This window comes from Arachis stenosperma, chromosome 5 (genome assembly GCF_014773155.1).
Source record: "Arachis stenosperma cultivar V10309 chromosome 5, arast.V10309.gnm1.PFL2, whole genome shotgun sequence".
Lineage (NCBI taxonomy): Eukaryota > Viridiplantae > Streptophyta > Magnoliopsida > Fabales > Fabaceae > Arachis > Arachis stenosperma.
The window spans coordinates 130,157,066-130,180,955 of NC_080381.1; the positions used below are offsets into that span (position 1 = coordinate 130,157,066).

At 33.0% G+C, this 23,890-nt stretch overlaps 1 protein-coding gene across 1 annotated transcript; it reads left to right on the top strand.

Annotated features, from left to right (window-relative positions):
• Window positions 1-21,131: 21,131 nt before the first annotated feature.
• LOC130981398 (uncharacterized) lies at window positions 21,132-22,310 on the top strand. Its single transcript, XM_057904999.1, has one exon. The coding sequence runs from the start codon at window positions 21,132-21,134 to the stop codon at window positions 22,308-22,310; it is 1,179 nt and encodes a 392-aa protein (XP_057760982.1).
• The last annotated feature ends 1,580 nt before the right edge of the window (window positions 22,311-23,890 follow it).

The following is a 23,890-nucleotide window of genomic DNA, read 5'->3' on the forward strand; positions in this document are numbered from 1 at the left end:
GGAAGAAGAGATTAAAAATGAATCCTTTAAAATGCGCATTTGGCGTTTCAGCAGATATTACAGTTTGAGCTTATGACTAGGATTCTTGTTGCTCTTGTCTTGGTTGGTCTTGTTGTGTTGATTGACCGGAAGCAAATGGAAAAGTATATGTGGAATAAGCAGTTGCTTCAGCCTGAAATAAAACATTTAGCAGCTCAGGTTTTTTTGATTAATTTATCATATTCAAAATTGAAATGGAATTACCTGGGTTGGTTTTTTCCAAATTAGTGGAGGAATTGTTTCATTTGTTAAGTCAATGTCTGAATCGGAAGAAGCAGCAAAAATATTTTGTGCTGACTGCTCACTTTCTTTTAGGGAGCTTTCACTTGATGATTGAACCTGGTAATAAAGAAAGATTTGAAATCAAGGTATGTCCAAACAAAAATGATTGAAAGAATTTTAGAAAAGTGTGATTGAAAGATTACCCATTTAGAGGTTCTTGTAGGAGCCTTTCAAATTTTCTTTTGTGGTTGTCTTGGTTGTGCTACAGCCTCAATTCTTTTCTTCGAATTTCTTTTTGGTGAACTTTCAATAGTTGGAATGGTCTTGATGGCAGTGTTTTTAATCTCATCGAAGGTGCAACTATATTTGGAAAAATATGTAGTCCACCAGTCGAAGTAAGATTTGGTTATGTATGAACTATGCTTATAAATAAGGTGAGTGTAGTTTTATTTTTGCTGTTGGTTGGTGGAAAGACAGAGTTCGAGTTATTCTTTCGAAACCAACTCGACGTGACAAAAAGGTTGTCTATTTCGATGAAGAGGAACTGGAATGGTTTGGGAGAAACCAAATTGCCTGTCAATATAATGAGGAGCATAGAGAGTTGCTTTGAATTGTTCTTTTTTATATTAAGGCAATCCAGTGGAGATTATCTAAACAGCAAGCAAGTTTGCCCAATTTTTGTTGGCAATCTCGTTCTCTTGATCATCATTGGGAAAGAGAAAGCGTTCGAGCCATGAAGGACCACAGTTTCGACGCAGAAAGGGGGTGAAATTGAGATCATTATTGTTGAAGTTTTTACAAGAGTGAAAGAGAGAAAAAACAGCCCAAAAATGATCTTTAGTCGACTGAGCATTTTGAAAATTTGGTTGAAAAAGGGCCAGATGGAATCCTTCGATATATTGTTTACTGGATGAACTGTCCCCATCATTTTACATGAATTTCTCAAAAATTGCATTCAACCAAAGCTGGAGAAGCCAGAGGAGACCTCCTACATTAATCGGAGAGTTTTTTCGAAGGCAATTGACTAGGTGGCCAAGTTCTTTGGATAAGTGTCCCAAGATTAGCTTGGCCAAATTGAATGTATATCCTTCATGTAAAAGTCCGATTAACCTAACAAGTCGAGAAGTTATTTAAAGAAGTGCATCGAAGGTATTGAGATTTAAGGTTATTTTTCAGCTGTTACATGACCAAGCAAAAAAGTGGGAATAGTTACTCAAGTTTTCACACACGTGAAAGTTACGTTTTAATTCAATCAGTTAAGAAATGGCTATAAATAGAAGAAGGCTCGAAGATACAAGGGTTGGAACTTTGTTTCAGAAATTACTCACGCACACTCACATCCTAGCGACTTTCTGAGTCTGCTTCGAGTCAAATTTATGTAGGGTTCCTTCCACTTGTTTTTATTTTTCATTTACATTTTCTGCAAACTTTACTTTTCTTACAAATTTATCCTTCAAGCAACACTTAATTTATTTGTTCAAATTTACATTCTCACATTGTTATTTTCGAATTCAAAATCCTTTTATCTAATCGAAGGAGTTTTATTGCTCTATTTAAATTCAATGCAAACCATTTCAAATTCAGTCAAGTTTATTTTCAAAATCTTTATTTATGTTTTTTCAATCTTTTCTTTAAATCTTGTCTAATTCGATGGTCTTTGATGCACTTTTAGAAAACTGGTACTTATAAAAGAGGAGTAGGTTTTCCTCCCAAACCATTAGAATCGAACCACCTTTGATTTGTTAAAAATCGATAAAAGAATAACATACCTTATTATAATTTTATATACGTTATTTAAATATTTTATGTAATACATATAATGTTTAAATGTGCATCTTTGTTATTATAATATATTAAAGTTATTGATAGTAAGTTTATGTTGATAATAAGTTTACGAAGGTTTAAAAATTTAATTTCTTTCACGAATAATAAGGCATAATACATGTAAACTTAGTTGTATGCATACTTTTTTGTAAAGCCTAACAAAGAGTACCCCCAGCAATCCCAGCCATGTAACCCAAAATCTTTGATGTCGGAACACCATACCCGCGCATTTCGTCTATGTTTGCCTTTGCGCCATCCGATATACGACGAAATTTCGGAATCATGTGCACCATCTCTCGAGATGTCAGTTTATGATTATGATCCAAGATTACTTTGTGAACCTTCCATGTTGAGTTTTTCCTATCCAAATAAATCAAAAGTTTCACCATGCAATTAGTCCTTGTTTCAGGACGGTGTCCCCTTTTTCTATCCAACTTGTTCAAGTGTTTTTCATCTCTCAGTCCAGATTTGTTACAAAAAAAACATTCTCCTTATCAAATTACCTTCTTCATCCTTTCCATAATCCTTCTTGCGCACGCCAAATCCATGACATCTGCCATATTTACTGTAAAATTCATACGCTCGTTTCTCACTTCGAAAGACCTTTCTCATCCGATACTACATTTGCACTGTTACTGCCACATGCATCATCCAATTCCTCATCAGACCTACACCCCTCATCAGACCTACACCCCTTATCCCTTTGGCTTCCTTCCATCGTGTTGCAAGCCTAATTTCCATTTGTGAATTCCATCTGATAAAAATCAATTGCAAGAACATAAAAACCAATTGCAAACTCTTTGCAATCTGCTATATACTCATCATGCACAAATTATTCTTAAGTGAAAACCACACAAATACGCTACTTCACACATGGAAAAACTCAGCTATCCATGCCACAATATTTCTCAGCAAACCACCCTTACTCAACGAAACATTATCCAACCCCTTCAGCAGCACATCATTTTAATTTAATCATTCATATTTTAAAAGTTCCAAATAAAAAAGCAATTATGTTATGAAAGTCTAATTATTCTGTCCAGATTAAAAACATAAATGGTTTAATTAGTTAAATGTTATATATTCCTAATTATTATGAGACAATCAATTTTACAAGATACACATACAAATGACACATACATTAACAATTGATCTGGTCATTATAGCTTGGTGGCAACAAGCTATAACTCGGATACTAGGTCAAGACATTAAGATTTTTATGACTCACAAATTATCAACACATAACTCAATTGTTATATCTATAACTCATTCATTATACCTCAAGCTCGCCGTTACAGTCTGATCCATTCCATATTACTCGCGATAACTTTCACCTATTACTCAGAGAACAAGTCTTAATCCATTACCTATAACTCAGCCAATTAAACCTACACCTCGGCCCAAATTTACCCATTGATCTATTAGCTATAGTTTGACCCAAATTTACCTCTTGATCTGTTAGCTATAACTTGATCTAATTATACCTATAAATCAATATCCAAGTGAGATAATAAAGGTGACTTATCTTCAGCTAGAGAGAATCTCGACTATAATAGAATTATTTAAATATGTTCAGGAGTAATTACCACAAAATCGGGCTAACATCCTTAACAGCTCCGCAATACTAGGCCTAATGAGTAACCGCCTATTACACAACATCTCTATAAATACAAAACCCTAATTACATGAAAAGGTACGCTATTCACTCTGAATAACATGCACCTCATCGTATACTTTTTCTTACTTGAGTATTGGAGTCTCTTTGCAGGTCCCAACCCCCTCCGGTGTTCCTCGACACTGAAGTATAGATCGGCGTCTGTGCTCTTAGGACAAAAAACTCCATACAAATGGAAAAAGGAGTTATACCTCGACACTAGAAGGAGTTATACCTCGGCTCAAATTATTGTGCAGGAACATTTAGTGCCTACCATGGGGATGAGTTTACTTAACCCCACTACCATCTTTCCACCCGATTATTTACCCTATTTTGCAGGTTATAATCAATGGCTGATGAGCAAATTCCACATCCTCCTCCACCAACTTAGGCTGAGTTATTAGCTAAGAACGTTGCGCTCGAGACCGAGGTCCAAAGGTTAACTAAGTTGTTAACACAACAGCAAAAGAACCTGAATAATAAGAAAGATCGCAAGGATGCTCATAATGATGACGAGCATGTGTTAGGAACTTATACTCTGGTAGAAGCCACACATCCAAAGGCACTGAAAAGACATATAAACCCTTATTTTGAGGAAATCATGAAGTTTCAGATGCCAAAGAACTTCAACCTACCAACCACTCTGAAGGCATACGAGGGAATTAGGGACCCGAACATACATGTCACTAAGTTTCACTCAATGATGTTTCTTAACAATGCTTCTAACCCAATATTATGTCGTTATTTCCCCACATTTTTAGATGGTGCTGCTTTACTCTGGTTTTCATCTTTACCTGCAGGTTCTATCTTTATTTTTCAAGAATTGGCCGACCTCTTCACCAACAATTTTACAACATCCAAGTTCTATGTTCATGATTCTGACTACCTTAGCACAATCAAACATGGTCAACATGAAAAGTCTTCATGACTACATGATGATGTTCAATAAGATAGCAATGGAAATCCCTAACCTCAACCTTGACATCCACCTCTATGTTTTAAGAGTGGTCTTCACCCTAGCAAGTTCCACGAGACTATTACTGTCGCCAAGCCAAAGACTTTAGCAGAATTTCGAGAAAAAGCAGTCGGACAGATAAAAATAGAAGAACTTAGACAAGTATGGCGGATCAATAAACCAACTCAATCAAAAGAAGACGACCAGAAGGACCTTTGTGAATCAATAAATTGATCGGCAAGGAATTTATACCCTTCAAGCACTACTATGTAAAGAACTATGACTCGAAGATATACTCTTTTTTCCACTTACAAAGTTTTTCCTACACTGAATTTTGCTTGGAGGGATTTTAATAAGGCACTTCATCCTATACTTTCTATGTTAAGAAGGTAATCATCAATAAATAGTACATTATTTTTAACTTCATCATTCTTTATTTTTATTCGTGCCTTTAGTTCGACTACTATTTTTGCTACGCTCTACACATATTATGAAAAACCAATATTATAGTCGGCATACAAAAACAAATAAACAGCTATAAGTCGGAATCAAATAAACAAACTGACAACTATAAGTCATAACCAATCCTACAAACTGGCAATCATAAGTCAGAATCAATGCAACAAACCAGCAACTATAAATCGGAATCAATCCAAGCAAACCAACACATATAAGTCAAAATCACTTCAAACAAACTAATAATTATAAGTTTGAATCAATCAAAGCAAACCGACACCTATAAGTCGATGTTAGTCCAACAAACAATCACCTATAAGCTCATTTAAAAATATATTGAAATAAGCAACACATTTTCCAATGACAAGCTTGTCCAATTTTATTTTCAAGGTTATCAATTGATCTTATGGGCTAATCCTCATATCTCTGAATTATAACACAACTGCATCTCTTTTATATCCTGCCGAGTTATAACTTAATTTTCATAAAAACTCAACCTGCTTCTCTTAAAAATAAACAAGTCAAGCTTAAGGGCTGTGATCTGGTCATTATAACTCGACGGCTATGATGATTGGATTTTTTTGATGGTTTAGAATTCACAAATGAATTCTCGTTGCAAGTATAGTTCCTAAACCAAACAATAATCTTCTCATACAAAAAGTTGTTTGTCACTAAAACAAACCCCTAAATTTATAAACCGAAGTATTGGAACCTCGGGTCGTTCTCCCTAGGAATTATAATAAAGTGTCTTGTTATTGGTTGTGAGTTATTTTGGGGTTTTTGAGATTTTAGACAAGAAATATAAATGGCAAAGAAAATAAACTAACAACTAATAAAGCTCTTGGCAAGATATGAGAACTAGAAGTCCTATCCTAGTTATCCTTCTCAATTGTGATGAGAATTGTGTATTGCTCCCACTTAGTTAACCTCTAACCATGGAGGAAAGTCAAGTGGATGAATCAATTTGATTCCTCAAGTCCTAATCAACTCCTAAAGGAAAGACTAGCTTTAGAGGCATTCAAATCAATTAGCAACTTCTAATTACCAATCAACAAAGGAATTAGATAACTCAAGAGTCACTAATTACTCTACCTAGGCCAAGAGGAACAAAATCTATACTAAAATCCAACCAAGCATTTCATCAAACACTTGGAAGGCACAAAAGAAAAGCAAAGCAAATTGACAACAAGAATAGAATCTAACAACATTTATTGCAATGAATTAACAACAACAATTAAAAGGAACACAATTATTATGAATTACCTTGATTGAATTGAAAGAGAGTAGAAGAAACAAAAGTAGATCTACAACAAAACACAAGAACAACATAAAGGAAATTACAACAAAAGAGTAGAAGAAGATGAATGTAGCAACAAAAAGTTGAGAGATAGAAGTGGAAGAAAGCAAAGATTAAAACCTAGATCTAAGAACTAAACCTAATTCTAATCCTAATCCTAGAGAGAAGTGAGAGCTGAGAGCTTCTCTCTCTAGAAACTACTTCTAAAACTAAACTATGACTAATGATAACTAACATGTGTTTCCCTCTTCATTCCTTGGGTTAAATAGCATCAGAAATGAGTTGGATTGGGCCCACAAGGCTTTAGAATTCGCTGGCCACGTTTTGCTTTAAGTGAACCAGGTGGCAGCAGCAGCGCGTGCGCGTACTATGCGCGTGCGCGCCACCATACGTGTAGCAACTATGGCAAATCTTATATCGTTTCGAAGCCCCGGATGTTAGCTTTCTAACCCAACTGAAACCGCATCATTTGGACCTCTGTAGCTCAAGTTATGGTCGTTTAAGTGCGAAGAGGTCGGCTTGACAGCTTTCCGGTTCTTTCATTTCTTCATGAGTTCTCCAACTTTTCATGCTTCTTTCTTCATTCCCTTGATCCAATCTTTGCCTCCTAAACCTTAAATCACTTAACAAACATATCAAGGCATCTAATGGAATCAAGGTGAATTAAATTTATTTATTTTAAGACCTAAAAAGTATGTTTTCACTCTTAAGCACAATTAAGGGAGAAGTTATAAAACCATGCTATTTCATTGAATAAATGTGGGTAAAAGGTTATAAAATCCCCTAAATTAAGCACAAGATAAACCCTACAAATGGGGTTTATCAACCTCCCCACACTTAAACCAAGCATGTCCTCATGCTTAAACCAAGAATGAAGTAAGGGTATGGTGTTTATTCAATGGAAACTAACTAAATGCAATCTACCTATATGCAACTATCTACATGAATGCAATTGCTTGGTCAAAATAAATCAATCTCCAAGAAGCAAATGATGGTTTAGAATCAGTCTCCCTGGCAACGGCGCCATTTTGATGATTGGATTTTTTTGATGGTTTAGAATTCACAAATGAATTCTCGTTGCAAGTATAGTTCCTAAACCAAACAATAATCTTCTCATACAAAAAGTTGTTTGTCACTAAAATAAACCCCTAAATTTATAAACCGAAGTATTGGAACCTCGGGTCGTTCTCCCTAGGAATTACAATAAAGTGTCTTGTTATTGGTTGTGAGTTATTTTGGGGTTTTTGAGATTTTAGACAAGAAATATAAATGGCAAAGAAAATAAACTAACAACTAATAAAGCTCTTGGCAAGATATGAGAACTAGAAGTCCTATCCTAGTTATCCTTCTCAATTGTGATGAGAATTGTGTATTGCTCCCACTTAGTTAACCTCTAACCATGGAGGAAAGTCAAGTGGATGAATCAATTTGATTCCTCAAGTCCTAATCAACTCCTAAAGGAAAGACTAGCTTTAGAGGCATTCAAATCAATTAGCAACTTCTAATTACCAATCAACAAAGGAATTAGATAACTCAAGAGTCACTAATTACTCTACCTAGGCCAAGAGGAACAAAATCTATACTAAAATCCAACCAAGCATTTCATCAAACACTTGGAAGGCACAAAAGAAAAGCAAAGCAAATTGACAACAAGAATAGAATCTAACAACATTTATTGCAATGAATTAACAACAACAATTAAAAGGAACACAATTATTATGAATTACCTTGATTGAATTGAAAGAGAATAGAAGAAACAAAAGTAGATCTACAACAAAACACAAGAACAACATAAAGGAAATTACAACAAAAGAGTAGAAGAAGATGAATGTAGCAACAAAAAGTTGAGAGATAGAAGGGAAGAAAGCAAAGATTAAAACCTAGATCTAAGAACTAAACCTAATTCTAATCCTAATCCTAGAGAGAAGTGAGAGCTGAGAGCTTCTCTCTCTAGAAACTACTTCTAAAACTAAACTATGACTAATGGTAACTAACATGTGTTTCCCTCTTCATTCCTTGGGTTAAATAGCATCAGAAATGAGTTGGATTGGGCCCACAAGGCTTTAGAATTCGCTGGCCACGTTTTGCTTTAAGTGAACCAGGTGGCAGCAGCGGCGCGTGCGCGTACTATGCGCGTGCGCGCCACCATACGTGTAGCAACTATGGCAAATCTTATATCGTTTCGAAGCCCCGGATGTTAGCTTTCTAACCCAACTGGAACCACATCATTTGGACCTCTGTAGCTCAAGTTATGGTCGTTTAAGTGCGAAGAGGTCGGCTTGACAGCTTTCCGGTTCTTTCATTTCTTCATGAGTTCTCCAACTTTTCATGCTTCTTTCTTCATTCCCTTGATCCAATCTTTGCCTCCTAAACCTTAAATCACTTAACAAACATATCAAGGCATCTAATGGAATCAAGGTGAATTAAATTTATTTATTTTAAGACCTAAAAAGTATGTTTTCACTCTTAAGCACAATTAAGGGAGAAGTTATAAAACCATGCTATTTCATTGAATAAATGTGGGTAAAAGGTTATAAAATCCCCTAAATTAAGCACAAGATAAACCCTACAAATGGGGTTTATCAGGCTACAAGCTATAATTCGGATATTAGGTCAAGACGTTAGGATTTTTATGACTCACAAATTACCAACACATAACTCGGTTGTTATATCTATAACTAATTCATTATACCTCAAGCTCGGCCGTTACAGTTTGGTCCATTCCATATTACTCGCGGTAACTGCCACCTATTACTCAGAGAACAAGTCTTGATCCATTACCTATAACTCGGCCAATGAAACCTATACCTTGGCCCAAATTTATCCATTGATCTATTAGCTATAACTCAACCTAATTATACCTATAAATAAGAATCCAAGTGAAATAATAAAGGTGACTTATCTTCAGTTAGAGAGAATCTCGGCTATAATAGAATCATTTAAATATGTTACAAAGCAATTATCACAAAATCAGGCTAACATCCTTAATAGCTCCGCAACACTAGGCCTGCTGAGTAACCGTCTATTACACAACATCTCTATAAATACAAAACCGTAACGACGTGAAAAGGTACGCTATTCACTCTGAATAACATATACCTCATCTTATACTTTTTCTTACGTGAGCGTTGGAGTCTCTTTGCAGGTCCCAACCTCCTTCGGTGTTCTTCGACGACTGAAGTATAACTCGGCGTCTATGCTCTTAGAACAGAAAACTCCATACAAATTGAAGAAAGGCGTTATACCTCAGTACTAGAAGGAGTTATACCTCGGCTCAGATTACTGTGCAGGAACATTTGGCACCCACCGTAGGGCCGAATTTAATTAACCCCACGATGACTTTATCTCGCTTTTTTGCAGGATCCTGGCTGTAAAACCCAGAACTTTTGGAAAATCTTATTATGAATCAATTTCAATTTATTTATTCATTAAAGACTTTAATTTCAGAAATTATTTTATTAAAACTAATTAAATCAAGTTTTGATAATTAAATTAGAATTTTTATCTAATTTTATAATTATTGGATAATTTTTTATATTTAAATTATAAAGTTTAGTAGTTGTAAAATAATAAGAATTTAAATGATTTGATTTAAACAAGTGAGATTTTAGAATTTAATACTTTAGTTTTTATGAATAAAGAAAATTAATCATATTATCTCTAATTTTTTGGTTGAAGTATTTATTTAAAAATAATTTGTAAATTTATAAATAAATAGTATTTTTATACATAATTATTGGTGGATTAAAATTGATTTTCAATTACTATATTATTCCTATTTTTTTATCAAAAATTACAAAATTATCCTGACCCTAAATTCCCAAAAATACACCCATAACCTAATTTTCAAAAAAACAACCGCCACCCCCTTCCAAACCCACACATGCAAACCCAAAAAAAAAAGGGAGAAGAGAGAACGGGGAGAGCAAATGGGAAGGAGGAAGAAGAGAAGGGAGGGAATCGCACTGCTACTGCGTGGCCGCCGTCCCGTGGAGGATGGAGCCCAGAGAAATTGAAATATTTTTTAATACATCTATATAAAGAAGAAAGGAATCAATTAGAACATCAAAAGTTTAATAATATTATTTTCGTTCGTTATAACTTGAGACAACAATAAAAGTATTTTTTCAATTATTTACCTACTTTGATATGCATAGCTCTTTTAAAAAGTTTCGATCATTAAGTTTTAATCTTTAGTTCAGTAACTAGATAAATTGATAAGATAGGAATCAAATGAGGAAATAAAACTATGATTTAATTTATCTCGATACATTTGATAACCATTCAGATTGAATATTAAAAGATTCACCATTATTTTTAACTCCTTAAGAGGTTGATGCTCTACGAAATAATTTGACAAATATGTCCATTCAACCAACTTTAGATGATCTTAGTATATTTTTTAATTGTTTGAACATTTTAATTGTTAGTTGCTATTATGAATTATTCTTGATATTAATTTGTAAAAAATACCCAAATGTAGATCAATTAAATTTAGAAGATGATTAAGATAATGATGGATCGAATAACAATATTATGAAAAATATAAATGCAAATTAAAATGAAAAAAAATATTGGTCAAGTTTTAAATTTGTTCTATGAAGATATAGATGCCGACTTTGAGATTATCCTTTGAATTTAATTTATCAATTGTATTAGGAGTAAAGACCCAATCCGGTCCTTGTCCATTTTCACGAAGGACAAAGCGATCCCTGTCCAAAAAAAAAGGGACACTTCGATCCTCAACCTTTTTATTTTGGTACAATACGGTCCTTCTGTTAAAAAATTCATTAAATAATAATAAAAATTAATTTTGTGGGAGTTTTATTTGTATTTTGTGGGAGTTTTAAACCCCCACAAAAATATTTTTAACAATATAACTAATACACTACTACCATTATCTTTTTCATCCTCATTATTATCACTCCTACTTCTATTATTTTTATTGTGTAACTATATTTTATCATCATCATTATCTCCTATATCGTCATTATCACCAATACCAATATTATCAACATTAAAGTTCTCTTCTTTCATTTCTTATTCCATGGTATTTTTTTCCTTTAAAAGGTATTATACTATAATTATTTATACTATAATTATTTCTTTCATTTCTTATTCCATGTTAACCACCAAAAACGCTCCTGAATTATTTAAACGCCGACAAAAATACACCCGAATTTTATTATCGACAAAAATGCCTTTAAATAATTTTAAAACGCAAAAAAAATGCCCAACAGTAAATATATATTTTCAAAAAATACCTTAGAGATTGAATTTTGATGTAATTTTTTGCAAGCATCATTAGAAAAATGAGATATTATTATTCTTAAAATTTGATAATTTTTTACTAAGTATATATTTTGTTTGTAATTTTTTAAAAGTATTATGGGTTATTAACAAAAAAATTATAAAAAATGATATACTTAATGAAAAATCACCAAATTTTAAGTATAATAATATCTCATTTTTCTAATAATTCTTGCAAAAAATCATATCAAAATTCAATTTCTAATATATTTTTTGAGAAATACATATTTAATGTTAGATAATCTTGCAAAAAAATTAACATTAAATATGTATTTCTCAAAAAATACTTTAAAGATTGAATTTTGATATGATTTTTTGTAAGCATGATTAAAAATATAAGATATTATTATTTTTAAAATTTGATGATTTTTTGTTAAGTATATATTTTTTGTGATTTTTTAAAAGTATTATTGGTTGTTAACAAAATAAATTATAAAAAATATATATAATTAACAAAAAATTACCAAATTTTAAGAATAATAATATCTCATTTTTATAATCATGCTTACAAAAAATTACATCAAAATTCAATCTCTAAGGCATTTTTTAAAAATATATATTTACTGTTGGGTATTTTTGTTATGTTTTTAAATTATTTAAAAGTATTTTTGTCGATAGTAAAATTTAGGGGTATTTTTGTCAGCGTCTGAATAATTCGGGGATGTTTTTGGTGGTTAATCCATTATTTTTTTTGTGGCATCATTTTTATCAATGGTTTTTTTTCACTTAACCACCATTGATGAAGGAATTTTTTAAAAACAAAGTTATTAATAGTTTGTGGAGGTTTAAAACCCCCACAAAATACAAATAAAACCCCACAAAGCTAATTTTTATTATTATTTAATAATTTTATTAACGGAGGGACCGTATTGTCCCAAAATAAAAAGGTTGAGGGTCGAAATGTCCCTTTTTTTTGGACAGGGATCGCTTTGTCCTTCGTGAAAATGGACGAGGACCGGATTGGGTGTTTACTCATTGTATTAGCTTTTGTTTGTTTTTGTTCATTTAAATTGAAAAAATATTTTATATTAGTGACTAATTTTTTTTACATCATTAATTATATTTAAAAATTAATATTTAATTATTATTAATATATTTATGAACACATATGCATGTACTTTAATTTTTTATTTTAATTTTATTGCTATAATTTTATATTTTTATATTTTTATTTAATTATAATCGAATTAATCGAACAAATCAATAATTTACTGGTTAAATTAATAATTTAATGGTATAACCGAATTAATTATGTTTAACTATGTTTTAAAGAATCTTTTACCAACTTTAATTTAATTTTGGTACAAATATTTTTAGGGGGCATCTAGTGTACAGATGCATTTGTAAAGATGTTTGTCTTTTATGGTTATTTGTTGTTTTTAAAAGCGTATCACTAAAAGTGTTGCTTAAAGAGAAAGTGTTACCCTTAATCGTTAACTTGGCTCTGATACCAATTTTTAAAATGTAAATTCTTTTTCAAAATTTCTATTAACTCTTCGTAGTTTGCTTTTATAATTTGTATAGATTTAGTTGGTGGTACTTTATAATTTGCAGTTTCATAATCAAAAGTATTGACCATTTCTACTATTACTAATTCTGATTTTTTATAGTTTTTCAACCTTGTTTTAATTTATAATATTCTTTTTTGCATGGATTATTGTATATAAGATCTTTTATCTGTTTGTCCTTTTCTTTAATATAATTTTTCAAATCCTCAAAAACTTCTTTTATTTCTATACTTTCTGTTGTTTCTAAATATCTTTTTAATTTTTCAACTTCATTTTCCATTTTTTCTTTCAACAGCTTTAATTCTTTTAAGTCATAATATGGTTTTCCGGGCATTTATAAATTTTTTAAGTTTAGCTCTAACTTGTTTATATTTGTTCTTATTTCTATCCTTTTTATTATAAGGTCATTAATATTGAATTGAAGATTATTTAATTCCTTTTTATACTCCTTTATTTTACTTTTTAATTTTTTCGCTCTTTTTCTTTTTATTTTGTTTTCTGGTTTTTCAATCTTTGTAAACTTCATTATTTATCTTAGAATTTCTGCAAATTCTATCATCGATTCATCACTATTTTCTAGAGATTCTATTATTTTTTCTAACTCTTCAACTTCTCCTTTTAATTTGTCATAGATTATTTTTAGAGCTTTAAATGCTCCTTGATTTATTTCAGAAAACCGTAAATAATTCAACCGATTTTCTCTTTCAAAGAGCTCTTGTTTCTTGTCTTGATAGGTTACATATATTTTTTCTTTATTTATTGTCATAACTTAGTATTTAGGGTTTCATTTAATTTTTCGACCTTTTTTGTTAATTCTTTTATTTCAGAATTTTCTTCTTTAGACTTTAACTTAGATAAACTTAAAGGGCTATTAATTTTGGATTCTCTTATTTGAAAATTCGATGAAACTAATTTTCCTGATGGTTCTTTTAGTAAAAGAACTGGGTTTTCAATAGCTTTATATTTTGGTATTTCTGTCTTTACAATTTTCTGAAATAATTCATCAACATAAATTCTTCTCTGTTTTTAAATATTATACTATGATGGCTATTTGTTAAAGCATAATTTATTGCATATGTAATTGAAAATGGTTCATCATCTTGTTCCATTAGATTCTTTCTGTGAAATTTATAAGCCAAACTTATAGATCTTCCAAGATTTTCAGTTGACAAAGGTATAGCATATCCAAGATGGGCATTGAATTTAACATTTACGTTTGCCAAGTTTCCATGAACAATTCCAATTATTTGATCTATTGGGTCATCAGTAATCCTTTTGTCACAGATTGCTAAGCTTATTGGTGAATTAATTCCTTTCATATATGTAGATTTGATTAAGACTTGTATAGTACTAATATGGATCCATCCAATTTTAGATCTTTTTTGTTGATCCTTAATTTTCTCAATCTGTTTACTCAATTCTTCATCATTTATCAAAGCTATTTCAAGTTCTCCATTGGCAGATTTATCTTTATAGGGGCTTCAAGTTGAATTTTTCCATAGTATATTATATTTTTCCTATTAAAAACTTCTTTTAAAAGATTTTGTTTATTAAAATTTTCATTTGATTTGAGATTTAATTCTGTTTTTAGAACAACCTGTTTTTCATTATCTAATAATGCAGATAATCTATAATAGTCAGATTCTTCCGTTAATTCTAAACTTTCTAAATAATTCATAACTAAGAGATTAGGATAAAGGCGTACCTTTCTGGAGAAAAACTTCTTTTTATTTAGAATATTTTACATAAGATGTTTTTTATCTCCAGAGGGGAGATTGTAGATACTAACTCTAGAGGGGAGTTTAGAATTGGTTTTTCCTAAGGGAATTCTTCTTCAAACTATAGAATCGCCTCGGCAGCTTCCTCTTTGCTCTCCTAGCATATGAGTACTCTTAGCCTCCTGCTTTCTATGGTTTGATGATCTCTACAATTGCCTAAGCAACCTATTTATAATGGTTGGGTCTGATGGACAATTCCCATCCTTACCCTTCTTATGACGTCATTGCTTACGTCATTGTTTATTATCTTGCACCAGCTACATTGTTGGTGCTCTATGACCTAAGCGCTTACGTCATTATGCAATAATGTTGAGAGATGCTTCAGATGTGCTGTCCTCCTCTTTCATTATGTGGCCTTCAGATGCGTTGTCTCCTTCCTTTATCATGTGGGTTGATTCCGTTTCATTATTGCTTTCTTCAGATAACTCTGAGACACATAGCTGGCACTTGTGGTCTTCTCTGTCTTTTATCAAATAGCAGAGATTCCTTTTTATCCCTTCGGGGAGCTTTTCTAAGAGCCCAGATAAGTTGTAGAATGCTGATTCAAATTCCACTAAGAGTCTCATCTCTCTTTCTTCAATTTCATTCCTTTTACTGGATACAAGCAAAGTATTTCTGCTTTTATAATTGATTCTTGTGTGAGATTCCCTTGTTATCCTTTGAGTTCTTTCGAAGACCCTTGCTAGTGTGCTGGCTAGTCTTCCTTCATGACTGTAGATTGTTAAATCTTGAACTTGATCAATTGGTTGAAAATTTCCTGGGAAGACGGACATGAAGATTACTTGATGTGCTGGAACCAAGCATTCTTCTTCTTCATTAAAAATAGGTTGACTATTCGTAAATTTTAGGGATATATCCCTTGGATTTACATTGTCAATCATATTTTTAAATCTCTTTACTGCATCAACGAATCCTGCAGGAAACTCACTAATAATTTTTAAATCATTAAAAATTAAAATTGTATCAATTAATCCATATTGGAAAAACTGATAGGTGTCAGATGGGGAAGCATCTGGAAATATAACCAGCTTTGTTAGCTGTTCTTTGCCAATAGGATAATATCCCAAGATTGCCCTTTTTTCTTCAGTCCAATTTAGGACTATGTTAAGGGTTTCTCTGAGATTTGATCTACAGACCCTTTTCTTTTCCTTGATTTCAACCCTTGTAGGAATGTTTCTTATTATCCCTGTTCTCTGGATTTGAATTGGAGCTTTATCTGCTCTTTTTAGGGTTTGCTCTGGATGAAGAGCTTCATATTCCCTGAAGGGTTCTTTTGCTTCTTCCAGTGTTAAAAACCCTCCTTTATGAATTATCCTTGATTGATGTGTAAATGGTGCTGCTTTTTCCCAGGCATCATATACTCCTTTCATGGGGCCATTATAAATTACATAATATTTTTATCTTGGGTGGATTTTTGATAATTTCAGCAATTGTTTTGTTTTCTGGAATTTTTTCTTCACCTGATTTGTCCACCACGCTTAGCTGGCTGAACTCTGATGGTTTTGGTTGTTGTGTTGATTTCATTGCTTCGATGGCCTTCTTGAGGGATTGGATCTGTATCCTTATTTGCTGACAATGCTTGCATTTTTCGAGTTCTTGTTCGTATTTTTGAATTTCTTGATCTAATGCGTTGTAGACGAACTCCATTCTCTTGTTAATGTATCTGCAATAACATTTTTGTCACCCTTAATATATTCAATTTTTATTGGATATTGTAACAAAAATAATTGTCATCTTACCAATCGTCCATGATTATAATCAACTTTTAAATTATATCGTATAAAACCTGTTAGGTAACTTGAATCTGTCCTTAATGTGAATTCTTTGGGTAGTAAATCGATTTTCCATTTCATAAGAGATTTAATTGCTGCCAGAGTTTCCTTTTCATGAGTGGTATATCTCTGTTCTGTTGGAGTAAAAGTTCCTGAAATATACCTGCAAAGTAATTCCTTTGGGGGATATTTAGAATCTAGTGATTCTTTTTCTTGTTCTAAGCTTTTTATAGCTTTCTTAGCTTTTAGACATCCTGACTAGGTTATGTCTGAGGCATCTGTTTCTACTATTAAGTAGTCATTTTCTTCTGGAATATAAAGTTCTGGAAGTTTTTCACATAATTCTTTAATTCTTTGAATTTGCATACTATCTTTTTCATCCCATTTCCATTCTTTTTTAGTACTTATTTTTGGAAATAAACTTTTAGTGTATTCTGTTATATTCTTTAAAAATCCTTGATCAGAAATATAATTTATACACCCTAAAAATCTTTGTAATTGTTTTCTATCTTCTATTTTATTAGGAAATAAATTTACTTTTTCTAGAACATTTGGTTGTAGTTTTAGCTTTCCTTCAGTGGATAGAATTAATCCAAGAAACTCTATTTCTTGTTTTGCTATTCTTGCTTTCTTTTTGCTAAGAACTAATCCTTTTTCTTTACATCTTTCTAAAACTATTAATAATTTTTGAAGATGATCTTCTTTATCCTGTTTTGTAAAAATTAGTATATCATCAATGTACACCAAAACAAATTCATTTAACTCCTTTAGATTTTCTTCCATAAATCTTTGATAAATACCTGGGGCTTGTTTTAATCCGAATGGTAATACATTCCATTCATAGAGCAACACACTTGTTGATTCTTTTGTTGGGTAAGTAAAAGCAGTTAATTTCTTTGTTTCTTCGTCTAAGCGAAGTTGCCAATATCCTGATTTTGCATCAAGAGATGAAAACCAAGTTGCTCCTTTGATTTTTTCTAAAATAGAATCTTTTCTTGGAAGTTTATGAGCATCACCAATAGTTGCTTCATTCATTTTCTTATAGTTTATTACCATTCTTCGTTTTCCCCTTTTAATTTTATTATTGTTTTCAACGTAAAAAGCTGGAGCCGCATGAGGACTTTTACTTAATCTTATAATTCCTTTTTCCAAAAGATCTTTACATTCTAGTGAGAACTCTTCTCTATCTCTTGCGGAATAAGGAATTTTATTTGGAACATTTATCTCTTTTGTGGGATCTTTTAATTTAATGCTTACTAATTCGTTATTTGTATTTTTAATATCTAAAGGATTTTCAGCACAAATTTCATTCAAAAGTTCTTCTATCTTTATTTCAAGATTATTTTTTGGAATATTTATCTGAAAGTATAGATTTAAATAACATGTTTCTAATATAGAAAATATTTTAAATTTTAAGATCTTATCTATAGTAGTAGTTGGTATTTTTATACGTTTGATTTTTGATTTATTGAAGAATCGTGTGGAGCTTTAAAACTATATATGTTAATTCTTGAATGAATGGATGATATAGCTTTAAAAAGTTATTTCCTATGATAAAATCCATTCCAGAATCTAACATATATATAGATGGAACAATGAATCTATAATTTTGAATAAAAATTTCAACCATCTCTGCTTTTTGGTCAATTTTATGTATTGATTTGTCAGCTATTCTAACTCTTAATGGTTTCTTTAATTTTTTCCAATCAAGTTTTATATTTGAACTAGCAAAGTATTGTGTTGCTCCAGAATCTATGAAAGCATTTATAAATTTTTCTGTTATTTTTATAGTAATAAATGTAGCATTATTACTCAGTCTCTGAGTCTGTTTCTGAGACATATTCAAAAATATAGTCTAAGTTATCATCAGATTCTTCTAATGGTTCCATGAAACAAGACTTAGCAATTTCTATTTGTTTAGTAAGATCCTTTTATCCTTCTTTTTTGGGCATTCATTTGCGTAGTGTCCTTCTTCTTGGCAATACCAACATTTACAATTTTCTTTTTTATTCGGGCAATAGTTATTTCTTTGTCTTTTGTTTTTATTGTTATTTTCTTTCCTAAAATATCTCTTTTTTCTCCAGTTTGGATAGTATTTTCTTCTTCTAAATTGATATTTTCTTTTTCTTTGAAAATTTTTATTAAGACCATATTTTTGAGGTATCTCTTCATTATCCTGACAGCAAATTCTAATTATATTTGCAAATCTTTTTGAGTTGCTTCTTGCATACAACGTTCTTTTATTTCCTCTCTTATTGCAGAGGTTGCTCCACCAAAATTATTTTCAATTGTTCCTCTATTTATTTCTCTTATAAATCTTCCCATTATAAATTCATTAGCAGGATATGGAAGTTTTGTTATATACATACTGAGATAATGATTTTTATCTTCTTCTTTTAATTTGTAATAATGTATTCTATATTCACATATATAAGACTCCACATTACATAAATCATATATCTGAATATTAGCTAAATAGTTTTTTGCTTCTTGATATTCCTTATTATAGACTTCTTGTCTATGATCTATAATATTTTTTCCAAAAAATTCTTTATATAGAATCATCATTATATATAATATCTTATCATAAGCTGTTGTTTTTGTTTCTAGTTCTTCTATTATTTGGTTTTCTATTGATGTCATATAATCTCTTATAGTTCCTTTAGTATGAAATCCTATGTAATTCCAAATGTCTCTTCCAGACAATTCACTAAGTTTTGGATTAGTAAAGGCTTCTAGTAAGAAGGAATTCAACCAGTTTTCGAAAATTTCTTTTTCGTTCTTTTTGCAGTCTAAATCGAGCATTCTTTCTCCTTCCATTTCCTGGATTTTAGGAACGTATTTTGATGGTATTTTTGTATATTTTAAATCTTTATTTATAAATCCTTTTTTAAAAGCATAATTATCAAAACCTGTTTCCCATTTAAATTGAGATTGATTATCCTTAGATGTTCCAGCTTCATTTTTTACTTGTATTGGAATTGCTGGTTCTTCGTCACTTGAATAGTCTAGAATATGTTCTTTATTTTCTATATTTTTATCATTTACTAATTCTTCTTCTATTTGAAAACCATGTTCCATAATATTATTTTCTTGAGCCATTTTTAATTGTTTAAAAAGCATTGTAACTTCTTCTAATTTTTCTTCAATATTCATAATTTCAATGGTAGTTTTACTTTTAAGTCTGTTATGTTGATTATATTTTGAAAATTTTTCTTCTTTGAGATTCTCTTTTTCCTTATTTCTTTGAAATTTTATAGATACTAATATTTCTTCAAGCATATCTACTATAGAATTTAATTGTGGGTTAAAAGTATGATGAAGATGTGGAGAATCATTTCCATGGTAGCATTTTTTAGAAATTCCATGTGAAAAATAAGTTTTTTCAGGTTTTTGAAGTCCCTCAATAAAACTTATAGTAAAATAAAGATTTTGAGAAAAATCATTTTGTATTGATTTTAAGAATTCAGTGTCATTGCAATTAACATTGGTTAAAATCATTAATTTTTGATCTATTAGTTTTGATAATTTAATTATTTCTTCTCTTAAATCTTCTAATTTACTTTTTTCCATTAGGTGACGCTTTTCCTTGTGAAGGGTTACGGTTTTAAGTTAAAAGTGTGGTTTTAGAATGTGTGGTTTAGATTTTGCCACATAAGCACATCTTTAAAACAACATCTTTACCATATATTTCACCATATTTTTATTATTATCTTAAAAGTAAAGAGGGTGTGTGTATATGTACGGTGTATTGTTCAGTATTTGGAAGAGTACATGCTTTGGTGTCCCAATATGATGTTGCTCAAATGCCTCAAATGCTTCTCTCCTCCAGTCTTTGATAAAAGATTAAATTTTAATTTATTTATGATATGGCTGTTATACACCATCTGAAGAGTTATAGCTCGGATATCACTCTTGTAACCGACGTATTGATATTATGATCATAACCGATCTTTTTGAAGTAACGTACTAAAAAGGATTAATTCCTCCTTAATGCTAAGAAACGGCTATCCTCGCCTCCTGGCTATAAGAAGAAGCTATCAGGAATTGAAAAGGTAGATTTTCTCTTCTCCAAGATTACAACTCATCATCTATTCCTTAATTAACTTGAGCGTCGGAGTGCTTTTTGCAGGTGCTCCTCCTCCTCTTCTTGCTATACCAATCGGCCGGGGTGTATTCTCGGACTAATTGGATGTTTGCTCGGCTACCGGTGAAGTACAGGCTATAACTCGGATTCGACCAGGCAAGAACATTTGGCACCCACCGTGGGGCCGAATTTTTTTTTTTTAAGGCCTCCCAAATCCCAACATTTGCCAATGGCTGATGCACCTCCTCCCACTCCGACCGAGCTCCTCCGGATGGTGACGGAGCTCCAGGAGGCAAACCAACGTATGGCTGCAGCAAACCAGCATATGGCGGAGGAGAATCAGAGAATGCAACAGCAGATTCAGCAACTAATTAATGCTCGTCTTGAACACAATGATGATCGTCAGGAGCGACATGGACACGTTGAACGCCAATCCGAACCGACCCATATCTCGGAGACACCCCAGGACGACAATACCAACCCCCGAAATGAGGAACCTCAGCCAGAAGATGAGGATCAAGAACCTGACAACTCTGCTGGACCATTTACGGCGGAGATTATGAATTTTCAATTGCCCAGACAATTCACATTGCCGACAACTTTAGTCCCCTACGACGGTTTAGGGGACCCCAAACAGCACATAAAGAAATTCCGATCTATAATGATTGTTAACGGTGCATCCGATCCGATTTTATGTCGTTGTTTTCCTTCTTTTTTGGATGGCCCTGCACTTGACTGGTTTTGCTCTTTGCCTGTAGATTCCATCTCACGATTCCAGGAGCTGGCAAAGCAATTCGAAGATCATTTTGCGGCATCAGCTATATACTTACATGATTCTGATTATCTAACCACTATCAAGCAGGGCCAACAAGAAAGTCTGAAGGACTACATTACTCGTTTTACAAAGGTAGCTATGAAAATCCCTGATCTTCACCCAGAAGTCCATTTGCATGCCATCAAAAGCGGCCTCCGCCCCGGAAAGTTTCAGGAAACCATTGCCGTAGCTAAACCCAAGACTCTGGCCGAGTTTAGGGAAAAAGCCAAAGGACAGATAGATATTGAGGAACTCCGTCAGGCCCGGAAGGCAGAGAAGTCAGCAACTACGAAGGACGAAGATAAACCCCGGGAGACCAAAAGGAATTTCCGACCAATGCCCCGTTACGAGTCATATACCCAGTTCAACACCAAGCGAGACGACATCATCAAAGAAATATTAAATTCCAAGCTAATTAAGCCACCTCGCAAAGCCGGTAGTTACCCTGAGCCGAAGAATATTGATAAGTCTAAGTATTGCACATTTCATAAAAAATATGGTCACACGACCGATGAGTGTGTAATCGCAAAGGATCTACTAGAACGCCTAGCAAGACAGGGCCACCTTGACAAATTTATCTCAGGTCACATTTAAAAAAGGGCGGTGCCGACCACCGAACAACCTCTCGTAGGGCAATCATCATCAGCAAAAGACAAAGAAAAGGCCCCCGCTCAACCTAGGGGCATAATCCATTGTATCTCCGGAGGGTATGCTGGGGGTGGTAACACAAGCTCGGCAAGGAAGCGAACTTACAGAGCAATGTTAGCGCTCGCGGATACCACCCACAATCCACAACAAACACAAGAACTCCCGGAAGTGACTTTCCGATCAACCGACTTTATTTGCAAAGATGCAAACCTAGATGACCCTGTTGTCATCTCTATTCAGCTAGGCGATCTAATTGTTCGAAAGGTCCTCCTAGACCCAGGAAGTAGTGCTGACGTTCTATTCTTTACTACATTTGAAAAAATGAAGCTGAGTACTAACATTTTGCAGCCATCTATTGGAGACCTTGTAGGTTTTTCAGGAGAACGAGTACCCGTTATGGGTTCCGTATGGCTGCAGGCCACACTAGGCGAACAGCCGCTCTCTAAGACACAGGATATTCAATTCCTTGTTGTTGACTGTTTTAGCCCGTATAACCTCATTTTGGGTAGGCCATTTTTAAATAAATTTGCTGCAATAGTATCTACCGTCCACCTTTGTGTCAAGTTTCCAGTGCAGGATAAGGTAAAAGCCACGGTTCACGGCGATCTCCAAGAGGCTCGGCACTGCTATAACGCAAGCCTGAAGCCTATCAAAAGAACGGCTGCGTGACAAATCAACTCTATACATGCAGATCAACCGACCTTAGCCGAGTTAGATCCCAGGGCTGATTTTGAAGATCGTCCCATGCCAAATGAAGATCTAGCAAAGGTTTTATTGGCAGATGATCCAATGAAGTTCACCTTTATTGGGGCATCCACAAAAGGCGAGGAAAAGGATAAGCTCGTCCAATTTTTAAGACAGAATGCCGACCTCTTCGCGTGGACCCCTGCAGATATGCCAGGCATCGACCCGTCGGTGATCACACACAAACTTGCGATAAACCCTGATGCCAGACCAGTATCTCAGAAAAAAAGGAACCTCGGAATTGAGAAAAGACTCGCCTCAATGACTGAAGCCAAAAAGCTCATTGACGCCCAGTTCATCCGTGAGATCAGATTCACAACTTGGTTAGCCAACGTCGTAATGGTAAGAAAAAGTAATGGTAAGTGGCGCATGTGCGTCGACTTTACAGACTTAAATAAGGCTTGCCCCAAAGACGCCTACCCTTTACCATGCATTGATACCTTAGTGGATAATTCTTGTGGTTATGGTGCATTAAGTTTCATGGATGCATATTCCGGTTATAATCAGATTCTCATGCATCCATCGGATCAAGAGAAAACAGCCTTTATAACCGAATATGGTAATTATTGTTACAACGTAATGCCTTTTGGTTTAAAGAATGCAGGGGCAACATATCAGCGGTTGACGAACAGAGTATTTGAACAACAGATAGGTCGAAACATCGAGGTATACTTGACGATATGGTCGCTAAGACAAAGTCAGGCAAATCCCACATTACCGACCTTACCGAAATTTTTGGCCAAATCCGAGCTTACAATATGAGGCTCAATCCTGAAAAGTGT

Bases quoted from the DNA above. Each gene is read 5' to 3' on its own strand.
- LOC130981398 (XM_057904999.1), top strand. From the start codon at position 21,132: ATGGCTGATGCACCTCCTCCCACTCCGACCGAGCTCCTCCGGATGGTG.